Below are 25,279 nucleotides of genomic sequence, written 5' to 3' on the forward strand. Positions count from 1 at the left end.
TGTTGCATTTATCATTTCTTCCCCCACTGGAAACTCTGCTCTGAGCAGGCAGAGCTCACTGCTGCAACCCAGTCCCCCCGACAGCGTGTGGCACAGACAAGGGGTTCAAATGGAGGTGAATGAATGTGCAACTCAGAGCTTGGGCCAGCGGGCAGTGTAAGCACAATATGGGAAATGATAACATGGGGCGGGGAGTGGGGTGGTGCTTGAGTCCCTGGCCAGCCCGACACACCCCCCTTTCCACCATGGGCAGTCCAGAGAGACCAAGAGGGCCTCCTTCCCCACCTTCCCTCAAACCCTCCAAGGTGCTCAGGAGGTAGCTTGCCTCTCTACTCAGTATCTTAAATAAACTGTTTATTCAGAAGGAATAATTAAAGAAAGCAACTGTGATATGGATTACAAAAACAAATAAGCATAGCTCCTCTCCAGGCTCCAGGGTGAGATGGCCCCGTGGCCCTGGGCTGGGTGAATCCATGGGCTAGCATGTGTGTGTGAGTGCCGACACGCGCGCACACACACGCACACCCGCCACCCACAGGGGTGTGGACAGAAATGAATGACTGTGTGTGTCTGCGGCTTGGCCCCTTCCCCACCCCCAAAGTAGCAGCGGCTGTGTGGGCCCCGCAGCAGCAAAAGTGAGGCCTTCTTCTTCCCCTCCCCCTCCCCAGCTCTCGCTCTGAGACCCCATCTCCTCCGGCGGCAGTTTGACCACCCTCACTCACAAAGAGCCCCAGTGATCCCGTCAAGACATCTGGGGGAAGAGGGAAAAAAAAAAAGCCCACCAGATGTGTGGCCGGGAACCTGCCCAGTCGCTCCTAGGCCATGGATGTAGGCGGCCACTGCACCTCTGGGTCCCCATTCCCTGGGAGGCCCCAACCCGAGAGGCCCAAGCCCTTGGTGGAGAAACAGGGAGGTGACAACACCAGTGATGGCAAACTCCTCTCCCCCAAGCGACCATTTGGGGACAGGGGAGGGACTGGGAGCCAGTCCCTGTGGCAACAAGGTGGCACACACCCTTCCTGAAGGGGGAAGCGCAGGGAGGTGCAGGGCCCAGCCGAGCTGGCCGAGCACCCAGGGCCGGGGCCGGGGCTTGGACAACCACCGGAGAGGGAACCCCACCCCCATCCCGCAAAGCAAAAAGTAACAGTCGCAGAAGGCAGGCTCAGAGGAGCCCTGCCGTAGGCACGTTGATTAGGACGCCAGCCCGCGTGAGGTATTGCGCTCTCCCCCCCAGCACCCTGCTCAGGCCGAGCCCTCCCGCCCTCCCCTCCCTTGCCGCACGAGTGGGCAGGGTCACCCGTGGGTGGGGGTGGGGCAGGGGCCGGCCCGCCGGCCACGGGGCCCTAGGTGGGGGCCAGCTCGAAGGCGCCATCACTGGTGGGGGTGGTGAAGAAGGAGGGCGGGTCAGAGGCCATGGATGCCTGCCCCCCACCGCCCTGCTCCTGTGAGCGGCGCTCCTCCAGCCGCAGGCTGCGCTCGAAGTCCAGCAACTGCCCCATGAAGTTGAAGTTGGGGGAGATGTTAGACTTCTTCCTCTTGACCAGGTCATAGGCATCGTTGAGAGAGAGGTGGAGCTTCTGCATGAGGTAGGCCACAGTGACGGTGACAGAACGGCTGACCCCCGCCAGGCAGTGGACGAGCACCCCGCAGTTCTGGGACAAGGCCTCATCTAGATGGGGCAGGACAGGGCCCGGGAGACCCCGAGGGCAAGCGTGTGTGAGGCCGAGGCCTTCCGAAGGGCCCTTGAAGACCCCGCCCTGCCCCCTGAGCCAGATGGCCACGGCCTGGAGTTTTCGCTGGTGGCCTCTGGGGGCCACCCTAGCTCTGCCTGTCCCCTAGAAGTGCCACCCTGGCTTTTGGCTCTGGGAATGGCAGCTGGGCTTGGGAGGAGTGCTCACAAGGGGGAGGCCAGAGCAGGTCTTGGGGAGGAGGGAGGGGAGGGCGGGTGGGGTGGACTCACCGATGAACTCAATAGCCTCCGGAAAGAACTGCGACAGGTTCTGGCTCCAGTGGTCGGAGATGGGGATCTGCTTGTAGTGAAAGTCGCCATTCTTCTCGAAGAAGTTTGGGAGGTTGGGGGTGACATTGAGGATGTAGCGGATGCCCAGTTTGGCCAGGCTCTCCAAGTTGGCGGAATCCCGGGCACTGCCCAGATAGAGGTTGGGCAGGATCTGGACAGGGAAGGATGCCCGCAGCCCCACTGGTGGGGGTGTGGCACCCTCCGAATCCAGGCCACAGCTCATGGGTCGCGGTCAGCTCGGATTCCGCATCAGAGCAGTCGGAGCCCAGGCACAGGCTGCCCAACCCCACCACAGGCACCGGACTGGGCACCGGGGCCATGCTGGAGCCGGCACGGACACTAAGGCTGGTCTCACACAGGTGAGGGCACTCGGCCTGAAATCTGCTGAAGCCACCTGTGGGGGAGAGGGCATGGGGCCTGCTGACCTGGCCTCCTGGGCAGCCAAGTACCTCTGTCTGGGGCTGGGGAGCTGACCCTAGACAACTCGGAGGGTTTGCAAATGTTCCTAAAAGGAACACAAAACCCAGCAGCTTGGTGTGTCCTGGTGCCACGTGGAGCCCTAGCCACCCTCACTCAGCACTCTCAGCCACTGCTCTGGACAGCAAGTGCCCACTGCAGCTGCTGGGGCTGCAAGAAGCTGGGCTCACGCTGAACCACCAGAGAGGATCTTGCACCCCTAGGGTCAAGCTGAGGCAGGTGTGAGGGCTCAACAGAGCTGAGATATACTGCCAGCCTTAGGGAGGACTGTGGCCATCAGTTAAAGAAAAGGAAGTTGTCTGCCTGGGCATATCCTGACCCTCAGGGATGAAGTGGGACCCCAAGAAGTGGGGAACTTGGGGGAGAATGTGACATTCCACCAGAATGGTTCTAAAGTCTCCAGAAGCCAGCATCTCTATTTACAGATACTATTTCCCCGGGCTGGAAACCTGACACTTTATATGCTGTTCAGGAGGCTAAGGTGGGAGGATCGCTTGAGCCCAGGAGGCTTCAGTGAGCCGTGACTGCACCAATGCTGTGTGACCTCTGCCTCCCTTGCATTTGCTGAGCAGGTGGGAGAGGTGGGGATACCCTTGCCGAGACCCTGGGGAGCCCACCTTTCTACTTCGCTCTGAGCATCCTGAGAACTAGCTCAGGTCAGGCCATTCTCCCCATTTTCCAGGCTCAGAGACTGGGCTGCCGAGGGTGAGGAACTTGCCACGGTCACACTCAGGCTTCCCTCCTCTCAAAGCAGCCTGGCAGGTCATCAGGGGTGGGGGGCCTCAACTGGCTTTGGAAAAAAAGAAGTGGGGCTGGCCTAAGGTCAAATGAATCCCGAACGCCCTGGAAGGAGGGCCCCGCGGCACCTACCCTGAAGGTAGTAGGCCAGGTAGCCTTCCTCTCGCAGCTTCTGCAGCAGCGTGCCCAGCACCGACTCGGCCTCCCACTCCTCGGCCTCGGCCTCTGCCTCCCCGCGCCGGCGCCGGCCCCCACCCTGGTCGTACAGGAGCACGGGGGCAGGCGGGGGCGGCTGCAGCGGCGGCCCGGGCAGGAGCGCCCGCACCGACAGGCTGCCCCTTCGCAGGCGGCGCAGCAGCAGCGCCGGCAGGGCCACGCTCAGCGCCCCACCGATGCGCGCCGACTCGTACAGCTCGCGGCTGCGGCAGTCCAGGAGCAGGAGCCGCGGCCGCGGGGGCGACAGCTCCCGGCGCAGCCACAGGCACGAGCGGCCCAGACCCTCCATGGGCGATCGGCTCCCTACACGCCGGGCCACGGGCGCTGCGGAGAGAGAGAAGGCGCAGTGTGAGCTCCCGGAGGGCCGAGGGAGCTCAGACTTGAAGCTCGCCCCGCGTCCCGAAGGCGGGAGCCCAGGGTCCCCCACCGTGAGGACTCCCAACAAGGCGCCCCAAGAAAACCCCCAGGCAGCAGCTCGGCCCGGGAAGGTCCTCGAGAAGAGGGCTGAGCGACTAACTGCCCCTTCGAGGCTCATCCCTGAGGCCGCAGCCGCCTCCCTCCATACCGCCTTTCTGTTCCTCTCTCGGCCTTCTCGCGAACGCTCCCCAAGTTCGAGCTTCCGACTCTGGTTGGGGGTGTGCGTGTGAGGGGTGCCAGTTCGAGGCCTAGATCTCCCCCACGGCCAGGTGGGCCAGGGGAACAGAGGAGGCGCCGAGGTGCTGGGCCTCAGCGAGTCCTCTCAGAGGTGACCTGGCCCCCGGTCCCCCATCTCCCCCACCCCTAGGAGAGAACAAAAGGAGAGAGACCTGGAGAGAGATCCGGAGGTGGACGACCGCGCGTGGACGTTCTGGCCACGGTCACTGCCACGGCGGAACGCGGGGCGCCGTCCCGGGGCAGGGAGTCCCCAGGCCTGGCCGCCAGGAGAAGGCGGGGCGGCGGTACAGGCTTGCACGTGGAAGCCGAGCCCCGCGCAGCCCGCGCACTGGCCGCTTCCTGGCAGCCGGACCCAGCTTCCACCTTGGAAACTGCCTTCGGACGTGGAGTTACAACTCCGAGGGGCGGGCCGGGGCGGGGCTCCGGGGGCGGGCCCGGGGGGCCGGTGAGCCAACGGGTGCTAGCCGAAGCAGTCGGGTGGGACCTGCGAGTCGGCTGAGCTGGGGCTTCCACCGAGGCGGGACGGGGTCGGGGCAGAGGCCAAGGGCAGGTCAGGGGCCCAGCAGGGGACCAGCTGCAGCTCCCCTGGCCGGCGCCAGCCTGGCCTCGGGAGGCAGGGGGAGGGGTGGGGACCAGAGCCCAGCCCCTCTGCCGCGGAAGCTGCCTCCAACCCAACTCACTAGGTGATACTGGACCATCTTCTCCCCTGCCTGGATCTCAGTGGCCGCATCTCTGTAATGGGCTCATAGCTACCAGCTTGGGCAAACATGGGATGCCACTGAAATCACGGAGGGGAGAAGGAAGCAGGACCAGAAACTTAGTGCAGCTTTGTTCCAGAGCTCTGCTGCAGGGCAAGGCAGGCAGGGGCAGCTCCTGGATACCTCCCAACCCCAGCCTGCTTCACTCACACAGGACAGGCCAAAAGCACCCAGGAGCCCTGAGTTCCCAGCCCTAAACTGGGGCATTCTGGTCTTATCACATTACTGATCCTAAGAGTCACCCTGTCTCCCCCCTCTGCCTTCTTCCCTTAACCCCCCTTCGGCTGATCAAAGTGGAGAGAAGTAGTTTCTACCTAAATATCTCTCACATCCCACGCCTCTCTCCCCTGTCCCCTGCCCTAGCCAAGGGCTCAAATTCATCAGCTTTAGGCCAGGTCACTGTCATGTCTTGCACAACAGTCTCCCTGCCTCTGGGCCTGCAACGACCTGCCCTCCACCCTGCCCTGCCCAGCCCTGCCCAATGTCAGAATGCCATCCACTCAACCAAGGCTGGCAGCCTCCATCCTTTCCTCCATGGGCACAACAGGAGGGACAGATCCACAGGCAGCAAGCGCACTGGACAAGGTCTCAGGTGTGGTGAGCACTGAGGCAGGAGACCAGGGTCAGGGGGAGGTGTCCATAATGCTGATCTGGCTAAAAGTCCCTTCTCTGCTTAAAGCCCAACAAAAGCAAATAACAGTGTTGAAGGAAAATGTACAATAGATAAGATAAAGCTCATACCCAACCAAAAGGTTAAGACCCCTGTAGATAAATGGGCAAAGAACCTGAAAACACTGCATACTGCAGGAAGGAGGGAATGTGGTGGCCTAACAAATATTTGGGGGAAGGTTCAACTTCAGGCGTAGAAGGAAAGCAACTCCAATAAACAAGTAACAACGACCAAGGAGGTAACACCTCCCACCTACCGCCTTAGAAATGTTCTCATTTTTGAGAACACGCAGTGCTGGCAAGATTGCTGTGAAATCAGCGTGCTGTTTAACTGTTGCAGGGTTATATATTGGTACGGCCCTTTGGAAATTAATCTGGCAATATCAAGAGCTAGGAAATATCCAACCCTTTGACCACTTTTGGGAATCTAAGGAACTAAAGTAAAAGAAAGCAAAGTTATGCACACAAGGATGGGCACCACAAAACATTTTTCTAACGAGTGGAAAATGCCAAAGCAAACTACGAGTCCAAAGACTCCTTTCAGGAGCCATGGAGTTAGAGGAGAAAATGTCTGAGGTCATGGTTAGGTAAGAGGGCAGGTGATGGAAGCTAGGTGGGTCACCTCTAAGGGGCTTCCAGTTTGCCCCTCTTCCTCCCTTTCGGGCAGTGGGCTGCTAACTGGGGACTCCCAGGACCCTGGCACTGGGCTGCTGTCTGGCCACACCCCCATGTCCCTGCCTCTAACATGAGTCCTAATTCCTGCATCTAAGGGCCTTGGGCAACTGGACTGTGTCCTTCCTTCTCTTGCCCAGTGGGCATGGGCCTCAGCCCAGGCCTCCCTCCTATGCCCCCTGCCCAGATTCTGAGATTCTGCTCATTCTTCAGGCCCTCTCCTCCAGGCAGCCTTCCCAACTCGGAGCCACAAGTCTCCCTCCTCTGTGCTCCCTAGTGTGGTCACTTTCCCCCTTTCTCAGTGTGTTCCTGGGGCAGGGACTTTGTCTTCTGTCTTCTACCTTCTCCTGTCTCACAGCCTAGCTCCACAGTGGTGGAGGTGGACACCGGCACCCAGCCTGGGGGCTGCCTCCAGGCCCACTGTAGCTGTGGGTGGGAGCTAAGAGTGGGCAGGGGTTGAAGGCACCACGGAGGTTCTGCCATGTGCCAGTCTGGTTGTGGATAGTGGGGGTGGCACAGGGCTGTGACCAGCAGGGAGCTGGACAGCCACTTCCCCCGCCCGCCCTGCTGTGGGGGCTCAGTTTGGCTGGAGAGGGAGCTCCTGAGGTGCTCAGACGCGCTCTCTGGAGAGGGATCCCTAGAGGTGAGAGAATTGGGCTGGGATGAGGACGAGGAGAGGCAACCCCCGCAATGGGAAGGAAGGGGAAGCCTAGGATCCAAGGGTCCACGTCTCCTGATGCTGGCGAGGGACTCCCCTGCACCCAACTGCGGAGCCCTGCTGGCCAGCCCTCCCACCGGGAGAAAGCATTTGGGAGGAGGCCACGAGGGGCTCAATTTCCAAAGTCAGAGCTCAGTGCTTGGGGCCCACAGAGCCCGCAGCGCCAGCAACAGGACAAATGGGAACCTGTTGCCACCTCCGCACTGCAGGGCTGAGCGCAGCCAACCCCCTAACACCCCTCTCACCGGCGACCCTAGCCGGGCCGCCCCGACTCAGGCCCCCTGCAGCGCCGGCTCTGGGCGCCGCCCCGCCCACAGCCGCTCGCGGGTGCGCTGTGCTGGGGGAGGCCGCGCCGCGCGCCCGGGCCTCGCCTGGCCCCTCCGGCGGGCGGAGCCAGGCCGCGCGCTCGCTGCTCGCCGCAGGGTGGGCGCTGCGCCTGCCGCCCCCGCCCCCGCCGGGCGCCCTGGGCCTCCGCCGGGCCGGGCAGCGCCCCCTGGAGGCCGAGGGGACGCCGCCGCCTGCAGGCCTCGCGCGCGCCGCGTGCGCCCTCTGGTCCCGGGAGCCTCCCGAGAGCGGCGCCGCGCCGCCTTCCCCCACGAAATGCATCGTTCCCGCCGGGCCGAGTGGCAGGATTTCGGCTGTCGCGGCCGGGTCACATGGCCAAGAGCACAAGTCCCAGCGACAGCGAGCCTACCAAATCCAGTGTCTTTTCCATCAAATCCACTTTCTGCTGGGGATGGCTTTCTGCTTTTCCTGGTCGGTCTCCTCGCGGGACTGGGAGTTCCTCCAAGGCAGGAACGGGTGTGTGCCCGGCCCCAAGCTGGCCCCAGCCCCCAGTGCAGGGCCTGGCACGCGCCCGGCGCTCGCGGAAGAAATGCTCGTTAACAAAGAAGGCATGAATGAATGAAACCAATTGTTGCCTGAGGGAGCTGCTCCTGCTTTTCCTTCTGCCGATCACACACTCCTCCCCCACCCCGACACGCACAAGCACACGTGCACACACAGCCCTCCCCGTAACACACACGCAGGCAGGCACCCAGACAGCGCGCGCGGACGCCAGCCCCCATGGAACCCACCTACTACGTGCTTGCCGGGCAGCTGGCGCCCTTTCGGTCCCACCTGGGCCGCCTCCATTTCAGCGCCGGGCTCTCTCCGCCTCCTCCCCGCCCCTCCCCGGGGCCCCTTGCTTCCACATCTAAGTACCCTACCTTGGACCCCAAAGTGCCTTCTTTATCTCTTAGGGAAGAGGCCAAACCAGTCCCTGGGGAGTCTCAAGGTCTGTTTAGGGAGGCACCTGGGGGGCCCAAGGCTGCTGAGCCGCTGCCGAAGGAGAGCCAGAGGTGCCTGGCAGGGATGCCACCAAATGCTGCAGCCTCTAGAGCCCGCGTGCCAGGTGTTGGGGGGGAGGAAGGGAGGGACTCAGAGATGTGCTGGGGGGTGTCGAAGGCTATTTGTGATGGGGGGGGGCAGGGTGCTGGAGAGCGTGAATCCAGCAGGTGTGCGCGCTTGCTGGGGTGGATGAGAGTGCGCGTTGGAGATGCTGGAGGTGTGTGCTTGGGACGTGGGGAGTGTCAGCCGCTGGGATGTGGGTTTCTGATGGGACCTTGCTCCGGGGTGGGTGGACTGCAGTGTCTCTGGGCTGGGAACGTGGGTGGGGTGTCTGTAATGGGCAGATGGGGAGTTCGAGGTGGTGGGGGCATGGTAGGGGGAGCTATGTTAGTGCAGGTATCGCAGAGATGTGTTGGAAGCGTGCGTGTGCGCCTGGGTGTGTACTGGGGCGTGGCAGGGTCTCGGTGGGTTGGCATGAGTTGGGGACAGTGGTGAGTGGTGGGGCAGGGGCTGCTAGTGTGTGCACTACAGGAACCCGGGTCTGTGGTGCGAGGTTTGTATGCGCGCGAGTGTGCAGCCGGTGTAAGTGACAGGGGACACGGGAGGTGCACGGGCGGGGTGCGGGGGTGTGCGGCGGCAGCACCGAATGGGTCTCGTGGGGGCGCGTGCGCCGGCTTCGTGGGGTGTGCGTTGTCAGGACTTTGGGGCTGCAGGATGGAGGAGCGCACGTCGGGGCGGGGCAGCCAGGCCGGGTGGGTGGGGGGGGGGGGTGGGTGGGGGTGGGGTGGGGGTCCCCGGGGCGCCGCGTGCTCCACTCACCTCCGGTCTGCTCGGTTCTCCGCGCCGGTTCCCTGCGTCGCGGCCGGGAAGTTTCCGAAGCTCGGGCGGCGGGAAGCGCCACTGCTGCCGCCTAACGCCACCGGAACCCCGGGTGGCGGCCTCGCCTGGAGCCGAGGGGCAGCCGCCGCCGCCGCTGCGGAGGGAAACTCCAAATCCCGCCTCCGCCGCCGCTGCCTCCTCCGCCTCTGCCGCCGCTCCTCCCCTCCCGTCGCCGTCTTCTCCGCCCCCTGCCCAGGGGGGCACTGTAGCTGGCGGCGCGCAGAGAGGGAGCGGGGAGGGGCCGCAGCCTGCCTGGCGTCTCCCTCCACCTCCCACGCTCCCGCCCGCCATCCTCCCACCTGCAAGCCTCTGCCCTCTAGGCCAGTCCTGTCCGACGCGCCCTGCGCTCCCCGGTCCCCAGTGGCGCCACTGAGTGGGGGCTCCTGAGCTTGGGGCGCGGGAGTGGGGTTGGGGGCCCTGAACTAAGCTGGGCCTGGGCTAGGGGGACGGTTACAGCGCAGAATCTGCACTGGCACCCCAGCGAAGGGGCCCATTGAGGACCGGGCACAGCTTGGTCCCCCAGAGCCACCTTCTGACCACAGTGGAGAGGTGTAAAGTCCGGCTGACAGCGCTACCAATTCCACCCCCCACCCCAGGTCCCCCTGCAGTGTCTCCTCTCATTCTCATGTGTCAGATTCTGGCTAATAGTAATAGCATTTGAACCTCAGTGCCTGGAAGAGGTGGAGCCAGGACGTTTGGGTGGGGGAGGGGGGCTGGAGCGAGTAGGGAGCGGCTGTTTTCACTAGGTCCCGTTAGCTTTCTCCTCTGTACCAAAGGTCACACGCATTGCCATCGAGGACCTCATTTTATCCTTACAGCAGTTCTGGAAGTCTGAGGAGTTTGTCCCCATGCTACAGCCAGGGAAACTGAGGCCGTGGCTCCCTGGTGGTGGCACAATAGTGTAGTGGCAGAGTAGGATGTGGCTTGGTCTGGCTGAGTTCAGAAGCCTAGAGCCTGAGCAAGTGTGAGTGCGGAAGGTTGCGTGGGGAGGGGAGGCAAAGGGCAGCCCGCGGGGATGTGCACCTGGCCTTCCTGAGGCTTCCAGGCCAGCCGTGTATGAGCCTGGCCTCGTGCCTTCAGTGGGGGATTGCCTGAGACCCGGCAGGAGGCTGTGAGCATCAAGGGCCATCTTCTCCGCCCAGGGAGCGCAGGATAAGGTGCGGCCAGGCAGGGCTGGGATGCCAGCAGCTCCGCTGGCCGCTTGGCTGTGTCTGCGGCAGCGCTGAATTCCCCTGAGTCATTACCCTGGAAGAGACGAGGGCAGCGCTTTGCCTCTGGAGCCCAGGTCCTTGTCCCATCTGGGTCTCCATTCCTGGCCTGTAGGTTTGGGGAGAGAGTGGGACCATGTGATCTTCAAGGGCCCTCCTAGCTATGCTGCAGTTTCAAGCCATGGCGGTGGAGCTGGAGGGTCCTGCTGTGGCCAGCCAGGCCTGCCCACCCTGCTCTGGGCCCTGACTGCTCCTCTGCACCTTTTCAGCTTTGGCAGCAGCACAGTCCCTCCTGGGAGGAGGCCTCTGGCCCTGCAACCCTCTCGCTGCTCTGAACGCTGGGCCTCGTGGGACTGCACTGGGGCTCTCCCCTACAGCCTTGACTTGAGCTTGCACCTACCCTAGCCACGCCACACAGGCAAGCACATGCAGCTGCCACGGGTTCCCGTACTGCTAGATGTGCTGAAGTTACAGAACCTTTCCTAATAAATCAATATACCGTAGAAGCTGTGCCCTAAAAACAGGGGGCTGGCTTTCACACTCCCCCTCCACCGAGGGCGCCTCCTGTTGGGGGAGGATGGACGACAGCTTTGCCCATGGCCTGGGTGCCCAGCTGACCACAGCAAAGCCTTGGTGGGTGAGCTGACTCAGAGGAGTTTCTAGCAAGGTTGGTTAACATCCCCCCCTCCGCCACCATTCCGTGCTTTAGTGACTCAGGGCTGAGAGGCTGGGGAAGAAACATTTGGATTAAAGAATGCCACTCGCCCCTGACACAGCTCCCACTCTAGCCTTCCTGGTGCCTCTGCTCTCCAGGCAACGAGACCCAACCATTGCCGGAAGAGGAGCATGCAAAGGCCAGACCTGCCCGGAGATGCCCGGGGAGCTCTCAAGGCACAGGCCTGCTTGGTCTCAGGAAATAGTGGTTCCCTCCTCATCCCCAGGGCTGGGGAAGAAAATGCAGAAAGCTCCCAAGGGGACTTGAGTGAGTGCAAGTTTGCTTTGCAGAACCGAGGGCACAGCTGGGCCTCTGACTCCGAAGCAGCTGGGTCCATCTGCTGCTGACGGGAGTCTCAGGGTGAGGTGACGGGGCCGCCCCAGCCCTCACCCTCCATTCCACCCGGAACCCCAAGGCCACTGCCGTCCTTCCTGTTCCTTCCTTGGGGATGGCCATTGGGAAGTGGCCATCTTGTTTCCTGTCAGACCGCACACCCTCCCAAATCCCAAAGGTGCCCCCCAGAGATCTTGAAAGCAGCCACAGGAACCGCCAGCCCCTGGCAAGGTGGAGGGGCCAGGGAGCTGTGCTTTGCTTGGGGTAGAGAGGTCTTTAGCCTGGCAGTGCCTCCGGCAACCAGTCCAACTGACACCCTCTGACATGGAGGGCTTTGGCTGAAGGCATCCGTATCTGTTAAGGGGCAGTTTGTTCAGGGCCCGATTCCGGGCCACTCTCCAGGCAAATGAGGTTTTGGAAGAGACCGTGGGAAAGGTGATGGCCATCAAAGCCTCACACCTGGCACAGGGGCAGGCATGTTCCTGCCATAAGCTAAGCGCCTCCACAGGGCCCTGCCCAGGGTCCCCAGGCTGCCTTGCTGTTGGCTTGTCTCAGCATATCTCAGCGCTGCTGCCGCCGCCTCTGAGTGCTGGGTCCTCCCTGCCTGTGTCCCTGCATGGAACCGGGATCACATAGAGGCCCTGGAGCCAGGTGCACACACATAAAAACTTCATTTCTGGGTAGCCATTGGGTCCTACAGACATGGCTTCTGCAGCTGAAGCCATCTGCTCACATGACAATCCCCCCGCCCCGCACCAACCCTCCGACTCCTCCCTCTGCACCCCTCCCAGATCTGAGACGAGGGCAGCGCTTTGCCTCTGGAGCCAGGTCCTTGTCCCATCTGGGTCTCCATTCCTGGCCTGTAGGTTTGGGGAGAGAGATGGGACCATGTGATCTTCAAGGGCCCTCCTAGTTTCAAGCCATGGTGGGGGAGCTGGGAGGGTCCTGCTGTGGCCAGCCAGCCTGTGCTTCAGCCAGCATCTTCTAGATGTATCCCGCTACCAGTTACCATGTCTTCAGAAGCACCCTACCTGTCCGAAGTAGCGCCCAAAGAAGCCATGCCCAGACATTTGAAACAAAATGGCTCTGAAATCTCACTTGCAGACGAGGTCAAAGGCAGGTCAGTCGGGCAGCTGAGTGCCCAGGGGTGTGAGTATCAGGGAGGGACAGGAGGTAGGTGAGAGGGAAGGGAGGGGGGCAGAGCGTAGAGCGTCAGCCTGTGCAACGATTGATTTCTGGGGGCCAAGACCTGGTGAGCATTAACACCCCCATTCAGGGAGGGCTCAGGTTCAGGTTCAATACAATCCCCCTCTGGCCAGCTGCATAGGCTCCCTCTCCTTGTCTAGTCCTCCCGAGCAGCAGTGCACGTGTGTCTGGATATACATTACAGATGATATAATCCTTTTAGCGGGAGAGCCAGCTACCCACACCCCTGGGCTGGACAGGGGAAGGGAAGTGAGGGGAGACAAGGGGCCTCTGTCCAGACCTCGTGCAGGGGAAGAGCTGGAGAGAGGGCAGCAGGTGACTTTCCCACATGGCCAGGGACATCCAGGGCTAAGGGAACCAGGAGAGAGGGGAACCACCAAGGGTGAAATGATGCGTCTGGGGAGATGGGGGTGCCAAGGGTATGCCCAGTCCACCCAGCTCCCCTACTGCAGATCCCCCCTCCCCCGCTTTGCCCGCTGGCTCAGGAGGAAGGCCCCTGCCTTTCTGGCCACATTTCAGCATCCCCCACCTCGCCCCCCTGCCAGGAACATGATTCTTCAGTCAGGGTGTCTCATCACAGGTAACAAGATAAGACACGAGACAGGCAGCCATGGCCAGGCCCAGGCAGGGGCTTGTGGCAAGCGCTTGCCCTGGCTCAGATGTCTGTAGGAGTGGAGAGGGGCTCCTGGAGGCTGTGGGTTTTTCTCATCTCGCTCCTCGGGGGCCTCTGCCCCTGCGCGCTCTGTCATAGCACCTGTTGGCTTGTCTGGCTGCCTCCCTCCACCACTCCCCATCTCCTCCCAGCACTGAAAGGCCCAGCCTGGTGGGCCCTGTTGGCTTCCTGCACCCAGACCCATCCCAACCCTCAGGCTGCTGAGCCCCTTGCTGCTCTGGCGTCTGGGAGCTCGCAGCACCTCTCCTGCCCACCACTGCCACTTGCCCAAGGCCCTGCAGTGATCAGGGGCACAGCTGGAGCCAGAATCACAGCTGTGGGTGCCACAAGTCACCTTCCAAACAAGGAGTCCCAGCTGATGGAGCCTTGTAGCCTCCAGGACGGGGCTCCGGGTGGGCTACCCTTGGAAGCGCCTGCTGTCCTGAAGCTTCTACCTTGTGTGCAGGCCCCTTGGGTAATGGTAACAGCAGCTCCAGGGACAGATGAGGGTCTCCTCCCTCCCACCAGTGGGGCTGTGACTGTGCGGACAAGCCATGCTGTTTGCTGCACTTCTTGTTTGCTTCTGGATGAGGACGCCGAAGTATGGAATAGGGGAACGGTGACTGGGCGATGCACTCAGGTCCACAGACTAGCAACCAGGGCCCCATGGCCAGAGCACCCCTCTGCAGGGAACTGCCTCTGCCCTTGGGTGGCTCTTTCTCATAGGCTGGGGGACAGGCAGGAGGGGAGGTGCTACCACAGGCCTCAGTCACCGGGCAAGCCACCCACCCAGCCAGAGCAAGGAAGGAGGCAACTCCCTCCTGGTTGCAGAAGGGTGCTGGAGAGCCACGGGTGCGACCCGAATTGCAGAGAGGACCTGGCCTGCCCTTGAATGTGGGCCGCCCCCGCCACAGTGGAGTTCAAGGCTGTGGTCCAGAGCATGTGCACTCTAGCCCAAGTGCGGGCCTGCTCCTCTGTCACCATCTCTTAGTCCTGCTGCCCCCTATCCTCGGGTTCTCGCTGCCCCCTCCTCATTCTCCTGCCTGAGGGCCTCGCCACAGGAAGGCTCAGGATATTTCTGCCAGCTCTCTGGGGAGTTCTCCCATCTAAATTTAGAGAGCAGCGATTACCCCTCAATACCTGCTTCCCCATCAGTGGCTGATTTGGGTCCCGAGAGCCCCGGAGAGGAGATCAGTGCAGATGCGGTGCCACGTGACCTTCTCACACCTCAGGACCAGCTCCTGGGCAGAGAGAAGGTGGAGAGGAGGGGGAAGGTGAGGAAGGTGGCAGCCACGTCCCAGGGATCAACCGCATCCATGTGGAGAGGGCCAGTGGGCCTCTGCCTGAGAGATGCCATGGGTGGGAAGGGGACAGCCAAGGCTCCTTGTGTGGGATCAGGCACACAGCCTGGCCTTCCCGGTGGGAGGCTGTGGCAGGTCACTGAGCCCCTTCCAGGGCTTCTTACTGCCCTGCTTGCAACGACAGGGTAACCATCTCCACAGCCATCTCCCTTCTACCACTGCACACTGCATCCCCACTGCCATGTCAATGTTACACCGAGAAAAGGAGGGTGCACACAGGGGGCTCTGGGAGTTAGTCATCAGTCCTGGCCACTGCTGTCACCACCTGGAACAGGGCCTGAGACTCCTTTTTCACTGCCTCTTGAACCCCAGGAAGAACGGCTGTGGCTGACATGGGCTAGGACCATGACGGTGACCCAGGGTCCAGTCTGTCAGCCTGTAAGGCTCAGCTCTCAGGACGCACGGTTGGAGAGCTGGCCAGAACCATGAGGACCATGGCTGCCTGTTCTTCTCAGCCCTAAAGGGGAAAGCAGGGGAGGCTGAGGATGGGATCCCTAGGACCATGAGCCTAGGAAGACTTCCCAGTTAGCAGGGCAGCCAGCTTGAGACTGGCTTCCTGGAGGGGTGAGCGTCCCGTCTCTAGAGGACCCAAGCAGAAGCCGCAGGGCTGCTGCCTTTCTTGCGCTACCCGCTGCAGTGGTGAGCCCAGCCAGAGGAGGTGTCACAGATGGCTGGCGCTGAGGCTGGCTCCTTGGCATCTGAGGATTGGCCTGCTCCCGGCCCTGCTCCCTGGCTGGCTGTGGTCAGAATTGCCCTACAGTGGATGGTGGATATTTCCTTGGAGCTCAGCACAGGCAAGGCAGGGAGGTCTGCCTGGGAGCTCTGGGCTGGATCTCCTGGCCGGCGGCATCTCTGATGCATGCTCACTTCCCTCTTCTTGGCCCAGCCCAGCCAGGACCTCAAGGGCCTCAAGGGAGCCACAGTGAAGGCCCTTGCTCGGCCTCTGAAGGGTCTTTTGTGTCCTCACAATTTGGGTCAGTGCTACCTGTTGCTTGACACTTCTCATGTTGCCCGAAGACCTGTAGGAGCAGGAGCTGGTGATCCTCAGCACACTGCTGTCCTGTTTCTCTGGGTGTGTCATTTATTGATTGTTGTTTTGAGGGAGGGATGAGTGTTGGGACCTCCTAGCCCACCGCCTGGCTGACGTCACTCCAGTGCTCATACACTGGCCTGTGACACCAGGTCTCTGCCCCAGGCTCCTGGGCCCAGCTGCCCCCAGGTGGGTTCCCTTGGGTGACCTCCAGGCTCCTCAAACTCACATGTCCCAGACTCAAGCCTAGGGCTCTTCTGTCAGTGACAGCCACATCGGCTCTGCCTGGGCAGGCTCTGTAGGCCGCAAGGGAGAGAAGAGTCCAGAGGTGTCTTCAGGAAAAGGGGATCTGTAGAGCCCAGAACGTCCTCTCCTTAGCCAAGTCCACCCATCCCCCAGGGTCCTCCTATCCCCGTGTCCTCCATCCTCTGGCCCTCATCCCCTGGCCACCAGCCTTGAGCCTGCCCATCCTGACCTCCCTAAAAGGCCTGAGTATCTCAAAATTGTTCCATGCTACCCCGTGGCTTCCAAGTCGAGAGCCCCCTTTGGTCTGGTTTCTCCTGAGCTGCAGCTGGTGGTGCTGTGCATTCTTCCACCCGCCTCCCCAGAGCCCAGGCCAGCTGGCATTGCCTTCCTTGAGAAGTGGTGGCTTCCAGACGGGACTCATCTGCCTCCTGTCAAACTCCAAGGCCTCTAAGGCTCTTTCACCACCTGCCCCTGCTTGCTCGGGTCCCCTCCGAAGGCCTCCCTCCTTATACCCACCCCCTCCTGGTTTTCTTCCCCCAACTCTGCCACTTGTCCCAAGTCTCTTTCTCATGTCCCTCTTCTGGGGGACAACTGTGACATCAGTGTCTCCTGGGTTCCATGACTGTAGCTCCATTGCCACCTGGATGTCCCAAAGTTCTTCTCTCCACACCCCAAACTCAGGGGTGCCCTTGATTCCTCTCTCTCCATAATCACCCCTCACATTGCCAGATTTTCTCCTGACCCAGGCCCTGTCCCTTCTCGGCTGGATGACGGCCCCAGCCTCACACCCATCCTCCACGTCAAGGCCGGAGGAAGTGTCCTTGCCCAGATGCCTGGCCACTCCTCCTCTCAGCCCCCTTCAGTGGCCCCTCGTGGCCTCAAGGACAAAGTCCAGCTCCACGGCCCTGAGCCATCTGGCTCCTGCTCCCTTCCCCAGCGTCCTCTCCCCCACTTCCTCCAGGCCCACATTCCAGCCCCAACTCGTGCCTTGCAGTTGCCAGAATGAAGCAGGATGTCGCGTGTTCCCTTGCCTTATTCTAACGAAGGTCACATGCTGAGGCTCCAGGTGGACAGATATTTTGGGGGGCCACTGTTTAGCCTACTGCAGTCCTCTCTCTGTTCCCCCACTTCATGTCCATCACATGTGCAAAGTGCATTTGCCCACATCTGTGCCTGTGTGCCTGCACCCTCCTGCTGTGCTGCTGCCCCCACATCTGCCTGACGCTGGTGCTGGCGTGAAAGTCCTTTCTTTCCTTTCTAGGACCACCCAACACAGAATGCCTGTGTCCCACTTGCCCCGGACCACTGGTGTCCTTGGCTGCGGAGCAGACAGGACATATGGAGGAGCGGCATCTGTCTCCAGGGCTTTGCCCCCGCCCTGGCTCTGGGATGGGGCCGTAGCAATGTGTGTAGACACCAGAAGGAAGGAATTAAAGAGCCTGAGATTCCCTGCTCTGGTGGCCCTGTGTGGCTGTGTCTGTAGGATGGGGCAGTGGGTGGGGAGTGGGTCAGGGCTCCTGGCCACTGCCTGGCTCCCTGCGCTCCCTCCACCCTTCACTGAAGGAGGAAGCCGGGCTATAGCACAGTCATGGAGGGGGTGCCTGTGATGGAGATGGGCAGGGTTGGGGTGCCCCCCAAAGGAGGAGGGGAGGGGGTGAGCACGCAAAGCAGAAATCAACCCCTCCAGGTTGAGAGCCCGGCCATGCTCTCCCAATGCTTTCTCGGTGGAGAGAGTGGGCATCTGTCCATGAGCACAGAATCCACGGAGGAGGGGAATGCCGCCGATGACAGATGACGATGAGAGAGGCTTGGGGCCTGGAGGAGCAGCTGGGCATGGCCTCTGATGGGCTGTGGGGCGCGCTGAGAGGAGATGCGGAACCCCACATTAGTGTCATGTCCTGGCCTGAGAGGGCCCTCCCACCTTTGCAAGATGCCCCACTCCCTCCAGGCACCCCTTGGCCTGCAGTGGGCATGGTCCTTACCCCCCTCAGCAGGTCGCTTCTTGGCTCGGTGTCCTGGCACCATGTTCCCTGCGTGCAGGGTCCTCTCCTCCTTCCCGTTGGCCCTACAGTGCTGGCATGCCCCTCAGGTGCCCTGCTTCCCTCCCCTGTGGCATCAGCCGGCTGGTGAGGGCATGGGCGCTGCAGATGCCTCTGTGCACCAGTGTGCCTGGCATTGGGCCTGGGCACAGATTTCTGGTGGGTTATTATTTATTTATTTTTGAGACAGGGTCTCACTCTGTCACCCAGGCTGGAAGGCAATGGATGAATCACGGTTCACTGCAGCCTCAACCCACTGGGCTCAAGCGATCCTCCCACCTCAGCCCTCCAAGTAGTTGGGATAACAGGTACGCACCACCCACTGGCTAATTATTATTATTTTTTTTTTGTAGAGACAGGGTCTTTCTATGTTGTCCAGGCTGGTCTGGAACTCCTGGGCTCAAGCGATCCTCCTGCCTGGGCCTCCTAAAGTGCTGGGATTGCAGGTGCGAGCCACTGCACTGGGCACCGAGTTCTGAGTGGAGCATGGCGAGCTGGGGCGGCTCTCTGCCTGGCTAGGCTACTGGGGCCCAGAGAGGCCCATGCCCGCAGGTGGCACTCGAGGCATACCCCACAGTCCCCTCCCTGCACAGGTCCTCCCCATACCCTCATCTTGGTGTGTACCATGTGGCCCTCGTTCTTTCTGTGGCCTTGTCCTGTCTTGGAAAGACTGGAATTCCGGGTGAGGCTCATGGGCCTGCTGTGGAATCCCTTTCTCCTGTGCACTGGTGTGCCCCAAAACTTGAGGGCACCGAGCCTTTTCTCCCGCTGTCCCTCACCTGCCCACCTGTCCCCACTTCCGCTCCAGGGAGCCCGCTGAGTCCCTTCTGAGTCCCCTTCTCTAAATGGAATGCCATTCCCCTTCTGTAAATGCACCCTGACCTCTGTCGGAGGCCCCTCCGGCCTTCCCAGCCCAGTCCCGGCCTAGCCCTGCTCCCTTCTTCTGGCACCCGGGCACCCTTCATGGCTTCATGATGCTCCAGGTGGCTGTGCGCCATCTCAGAGAGCAAAGAGTGTGGCTGCCAGGGCCAGGCTGGCCACAGGCCTCCCAGTCTCCCTCAGCTGGCCTGGCCCGAGGCGGGCTGGCTACCCCCCAGGCGCTGGCTAGGCATGCGCTAGAGGAATAAGTGGGGGCAGGGGCAGGAGGAGGGCCAACTGCCATGTCATCACAATGGTGGTCCCTGGGACACCTCTGCCTCGAATTCTGTGACCAGTCAGCTGCAGGCCTTCGTTACTGATGAAACCGAAGTCTTGTGTGAGTGCTCGTCATCTGGGAGGAGGGATTCGGGCAGAGTGCGCCTCTGTGAGGGACCAGGTGCTCCGGCAACTGCCCGAATCCTCCTGGCAGGCCCGAGATGTGCGCTGAGAGCCTGGCTGCTCCCAGGACTGCAGATGCCCTGGGTGAGATGGGGCTGGAGGCAGTGACCAAGCTGGCCCTGTCCAGAGCCAGAGCAGCCACGCTGCGTCCACGCATAGCTGTGCATATACCTTCACATGAACAGGGACAGCAGAATGCCTCTCAGCCACGTAGGCCGACTGGCAAGGACGCAACCAAGGTTGAGCTATATACGTGTGTGTGTGTGTGTGTGTGTGTGTGTGTGTGTGTGTGTATCTCAAAGGTTCCAATAGAGACAAGGCTAACGTTTTCTAGTAGAGCCTTAGTATAGTTTAGTATAGAGCTTGCTGTGGAGGCAGAGATCCACAAGCCAGAGAGCACCAAAGATCAGCCACAACCTGACAGAAGCCACGAGAGAGGCCTGGACGGACCTTTCCCTCCAGCCTTCGAGGGACCACAGCCCTGCCCAAACCCTGATTTTGAACTTCTGGCCTCCAGAGCTGGGAGAGAATAAATGTGTGCTGTTTTCACACACACCATGTGCAGGATTTTGTGACAGCAGCTCTAGCAAATGAATGCAATGCTTTGGGAGTTTCAGGAAGTTTTCTGAAGTGCTCTATCATTTAACTCGAAAAGATCCCTGTGAAGCTGAGGGCCTTAGCATTTCACAGATGAGGAAATGAAGACTCTGAACGTCTGAATGACTTGTTCAGACTAATTCAGCCAGCTGGAGGTAGACCCAGAGTTCAATTCAGCTCTTCAATGTGAAGTCTGATCCAGGAAAGTAAATGTAAGTGCTCTAACATCTTCCAGCTTCCCGATATATTCAAGTTTTAATGTTTTTTGAAAGCTTTGGGCTCTTCAGATATTGTCCAAGTCAACCCTCTCCCATGTACCAACCTGCCTCTGAGAAATTGATTCCTTTTTAGGGAGAGAAACAATTGCCTTTCTTTTTGTGCTATAAATGTCCCCCAGGGCACTGCTTTAGCTGCATCTTACAAATTTTCCTGTTTTGTAGTTTTGTTTTTGACTATTTTGCTGTATTTAAAAAGTTTTTCCTTTAGACTTCCTCTTGGACCCATGGGTTATTTAGAAGCATGTTGCTTACTTTCCTGGTGTTTGTCCAAGTCAACCCTCTCCCATGTACCAACCTGCCTCTGAGAAATTGATTCCTTTTTAGGGAGAGAAACAATTGCCTTTCTTTTTGTGCTATAAATGTCCCCCAGGCACTGCTTTAGCTGCATCTTACAAATTTTCCTGTTTTGTAGTTTTGTTTTTGACTATTTTGCTGTATTTAAAAAGTTTTTCCTTTAGACTTCCTCTTGGACCCATGGGTTATTTAGAAGCGTGTTGCTTACTTTCCTGGTGTTTTTGGAGATTTTTCTGTGATTCATTTGGAATTTGATTCTATTGTGGTCAGAGAACACACTGTATGATTTTAGCTCTGTTAAATTCGTTGAGGTTTGCCTGGGATATAATCTATATTGGGATGTGCCCAATATAGATGGTGATGTTGAGTTATTTTATAATTTGCTGATTTTCTGTCTAGTTGTTTTGTCAATTTTTGAGAGAAGTGTGTTAAAATTTCCAACTGTAATTGTGGATTTGTCTATTTCCCCTTCCAGTTTTGTTAGAGTTGTTTGTTGTTGAGACAGGATCTGGTTCTGTTGCCCAGACTGGAGTGCAGTAGGATAATCACAGCTCGCTGCAGCCTCAACCTCCCAGGCCCAGGTGATCCTCCCACTTCAGCCTCCCAAGTAGCTGGGGACCACAGGTACACACCACCACACCCGGCTAGTTTTTAAAATTTTTTTTTGTAGAGATGGGGTTTTGCCATGTTGCCCAGGCTGGTCTTGAACTCCTAAGCCCAAGCAATCTGCCTGCCTCAGTCTTCCAAAGTGCTGGGGTTACAGGCATGAGTCACTGCACCTAGCCCTCCAGTTTTCTTAGTTTTTGCTTCACATATTTTGTAGCTCTGTTGTTTGGTGTATATGCATTTAAGATTGCTATGTTTTCTTGCTGGAACGACCCTTTATCATATACACTTTTGTTGTCAAAATGAATTTTAAAGATTTTTATGCAGGTGATTTTTTTTTTAACCAGTTGCAGTTTTCATGATATTTGGGGCCTGGCAACAGAAGAGGGTCTCAGTGAAAAACGACTCAACTCAGAGGAGGTGGTTTTGCTTTCTTTAGCTATTCTAGGCCCAGACTGAGGAAGAGGAAGGACAGCCTGCACTTCCCTCTGCCCCTCACCATGGAAAGGGACAAAGCTACCAGTGAACATTCTCATCCGCTTGGAAATGCCAATATAGCAGAAGCACAAATGGGGCTGGAGGTTTCGATAAGAAACTTGTAACTCCTGAAGGAGGTGTTTGGTGAATTGTTAATTCTGCCTCTGACGCAGACTCATATTTAACAAGCAGTGGGAGTTCATGGCTGATATTGAAACAAGGTCCTTAGTTTTTTCTTAATTAATGGCATTTCTTTAAATCCTGGTCTACATTATGGTTTTTCCTGAGTGTGTATTCCGGTATAGTAATTGATGGTTGGTGATGTTAACTAAGAGCTTATCTTTAGGGAGATGCATGATGCAGTAAGCTCCCAATCCGTGCCTGTGGAGTGAATGGATGAACCAATTCAGCTGGATTCTGGGTACAATCTAGGTCTGGGATAGTTACTGGGATGGTGGCTGAGGTATCAGGAGCAAGTGATCCACTTTTAACAAGTAGCTTGTAAGACCCACAGGTAAGACAGGACCAGGGAAAGCCACTGGTTCTGCAGAGGAAGAAGGCAGGCCACTGAGCTGCCACTCAAAGTAGGAGTTCACCAGGTGGCTCTGGAAAGCAAGTCATAGCAGGCTGGGGGCACAGTATGGGCAAGGGCATGGAGGCACGGAAATGCTTCCCCTGCTCAGGGACCTAGAAAGAGGGTCCGTAGGCCGGGTGCGGTGGCTCTCGCCTGTAGTCCCAGCACTTTGGGAGGCTGAGGCGGCTGGATCAGTTGAGGTCAGGAGTTCGAGAGAAGCCTGGCCAACATGGTAAAACCCCGTCTCTATTAAAAATACAAAAATTAGCCAGGTGTAGTGGTGCACGCCTGTGATCGCAGCTACTCAGGAGGCTGAGTCAGGATAATTGATTGAACCTGGGAGGCAGAGGTTGCAGTGAGCCAAGATCGCGTCGTTGCACTCCAGCCTGGGCGACAAGAGCAAGACTCCATCTCAAAAGAAAGAAAGAAAGAGGGTCCATAGTATTCCTGGAGTGTACTGTACCACAGGGCGTCTGTGCGTGTGCTCATGTGCGTGTGCACGCAAGTGTGTAGATATTCAGGATAAAAATGAGGCTGAAGGCCGAAGAGCCTGGATGTGCCACACGGCTGCTGCATCAGAAGAGGGAGCTGCGGGGAGGGAGACAGCAGAGGCTGCCCTTTTGTTCAAGAGCCTAAAGATGCTTCCTGAATGCCAGCTCGGCTCCTGGAGTCCCTGAGGCAGAGCGCACTTGCTCCCCTGGGTCATGCACAAATGCACTCACGTGTGTACACAGACACAGACATGCACAGGTAGGCAGACACAAGCGCGCGCGCACACACACACACACACACAGGCCTGCCTTGTTCACTGGCGCAGCCCTCCCCAGGCTCTCACATGGCCTCCTGCACACTCCTGCCTGCAGGCACACAGGCAGGCACTCCCGCGTGTTCTGAATGTGTGCTCACGTATGCTTCCTTGTCAGCCTGATGCTGCTGGCCCTTGGAGGCGCCCCTCAGTGCCGCCTTGCTCCTGGACCCCTCTTTAGCTGGCTGCCTGGAACTAATCCCTTCCCTTGCCCCTCCCCCCTGCTCCTGGCCCTCTGTACCCTCCAGAGTGTGAGTGAGAGGAGCCTGCCGGGGCAGGCCTGCTGGGGGAGGGAGGGAGGTCCCCTGGCCCACAACTGGGCCTACAAGCATTCAGTGCCTGTTGCTGGCCCTACCAGTTGAGTCCTCACGGGGAGGCCACTTCTGGACCAGTCACCTCCCAGGGCAAACAGGACGTGACCATCTGACTTGGCCACAGGCTGACAAGCCCCTTGAGGCTGTCCTGTCTCAGGATCTGTTTGTGTAGAGAGCCTCAGGGCTGCAGGCCCCAGCCTCCCATGTTACCTGCATTGGGGAGCAAACGATTTTCACATGTACATGAAATGCAGAGACCAGTGTGTGTGTGTGTGTGTGTGCGCGTGTATGCATGTATGTGTGTTGGCTGCTCACCCCTCACCCAGCCCCTTAGGGGGTTGCTGAAGGAGAAAGGGCCAGAGCCTTCCAGAATCCCTCGGAACAGCCTACTTGCCTGCGTGTGTGCTCCCGGGAGGGGTGTGAAGAGAAGAGGCAACCGCACCTGGAACCACTATAGATGTGGTGGGGCAGGGGAGCCCGGCATCAGAAATTGCTCAAGTGCTTGGCATGTACACTTGGGTGGAGGTGCGTGGTGTGCAAGGCCATCCCCGTGAGATGCTAGGTGGGCAGCTGGGTTCCTAGGTCTGGAGCTTGGCTAGAAGTCTGGCTGGTAGGGAGCAGGCAGGCCTCGGGGAGGGCGCCCCAGGCTGAGCAGCTGGCTTACTTCCTGGCAGTCCCAGCCTCCCGGGCCTCTTGCCCGCCCCTTGAGGCCCCCGCTGCCGCCCTCGCTGCCCCAGCCCCGGCCACATTGGCCTTTGCACGGTGTTGACACACATTCCATCGCCTCTGCTTACCGCCTTGCTTTCCATGTGGGCAGATGCCTGCGGCCATGGCTGTCTGGGCCTGTCCTCTCTCTGGGACCCTACTTCCTGCATGGCGATCTTGCGAATACCTCCCACCCATACTGACTTTGACCCGACCCGGTGGAGGTCTAGGGGGCTGATTCTTGGAGTTTGGGGCACCCCTGTGAGTCCCCGGGCTGAGAGGGCCAACCTCCAGCCCTGGCTGGTGTAGACAAGCGTCCAGGTTCTGAATCCGGGCTTGCTGCCTAGGAGGCCCTGTCCCTACTTAAGGCAGATGGAGATGCCTCTCTCAGGAGGCCCCAGGCCTCGAGGCCACAGTAAGGGGAGTGGAGAGAGAGAGGGCCGTGTGAGGACCGCCGGAGGGGCCGGTGTGCCCTGTCATCCTCTGTAGGTTGGGCGTGTGTTTGCAATTCTTTACAGTAAAAAACTGAAAACATGCTGGAAGGGAGATTGATCTCCTGACAGGATCACGGACTTGTCAAGGTCGTCTTCACTTGCTCTAGGCATCGTGCTCTTCAGCTGACCGCAGTGCTGCCTCCACCACCAATGTGTCCGCACACGCAGTGCGGGCAATGGTGCACACGGCGGCCCTGCTCCCCCATTTCTAGGCTTGTGTGGGACCCGCAGCCCAGTGCACATGACTCTTCCTCCTGCAGTGGAAGTGGGGTGCACTCCCAGGGGCCCCCGGCCTAAGGGCTCAATCCCCAGCCTCCATGAAGGTTGGGCGCTCACGCTGTCTGGAAATGAGCCAAGGACAACGGGAGCCTGCCTTCCCAAGGTCGCCCCAGCCCCCACCAGGTTACTGGACGATGCAGGTGCGAAGGTCCCCCCATCCCCCGCCTCCACGGCCCAGGAAGACTCTGGGCTCAGCCCATTCCCTCGTGTTGGAGTGGCCTGGGCTGCCGCAGCAAATGACCATAAACTGTCCGGCTTCATTCAGCCAACAGGAATTGACTCTCCAGTTTTGGAGGCCGGAGTCCACAATCGAGCGCTTCCTCCGGGGGCTCTGGGGAAGTATCCTTCCGCAGGCTCTGGGGGAGGATCCTTCCGCCTCTTCCAGCTTCTGGGGGCCCCGGGCACTCCCCACCTTTGCCTCCACATGGTCTTCTCTGTGTCTCTCCTGTCTCTTCTAAGGAAACTGTCCTTGGATTTGGGTCCCCCTGGATCCTCTAGGTTGCTCTCATCTCCGCATCCTCAATTTAATGACATCTGCAGACATCCTTTTTTTTGCATATAAGGCCCTGATCACAGGGCCCGGGTGTTAAGATGTGGATGTATCTTTTGGTGGGGGCAC

At 59.5% G+C, this 25,279-nt stretch overlaps 1 protein-coding gene across 1 annotated transcript; it reads right to left on the reverse strand.

Annotated features, from left to right (window-relative positions):
* Positions 1-333: 333 nt before the first annotated feature.
* DUSP9 (dual specificity phosphatase 9) lies at positions 334-9,278 on the reverse strand. Its single transcript, XM_033201677.1, is given in 5 exon segments — positions 334-1,669; positions 1,961-2,247; positions 2,249-2,414; positions 3,368-3,775; positions 9,071-9,278. Coding segments are annotated over 4 exon segments (1,152 nt in total). The 5' UTR covers positions 3,741-3,775; positions 9,071-9,278; the 3' UTR covers positions 334-1,343.
* Positions 9,279-25,279: the final 16,001 nt, after the last annotated feature.

This window comes from Trachypithecus francoisi, unplaced genomic scaffold (genome assembly GCF_009764315.1).
Source record: "Trachypithecus francoisi isolate TF-2019V2 unplaced genomic scaffold, Tfra_2.0 Lachesis_group6, whole genome shotgun sequence".
Lineage (NCBI taxonomy): Eukaryota > Metazoa > Chordata > Mammalia > Primates > Cercopithecidae > Trachypithecus > Trachypithecus francoisi.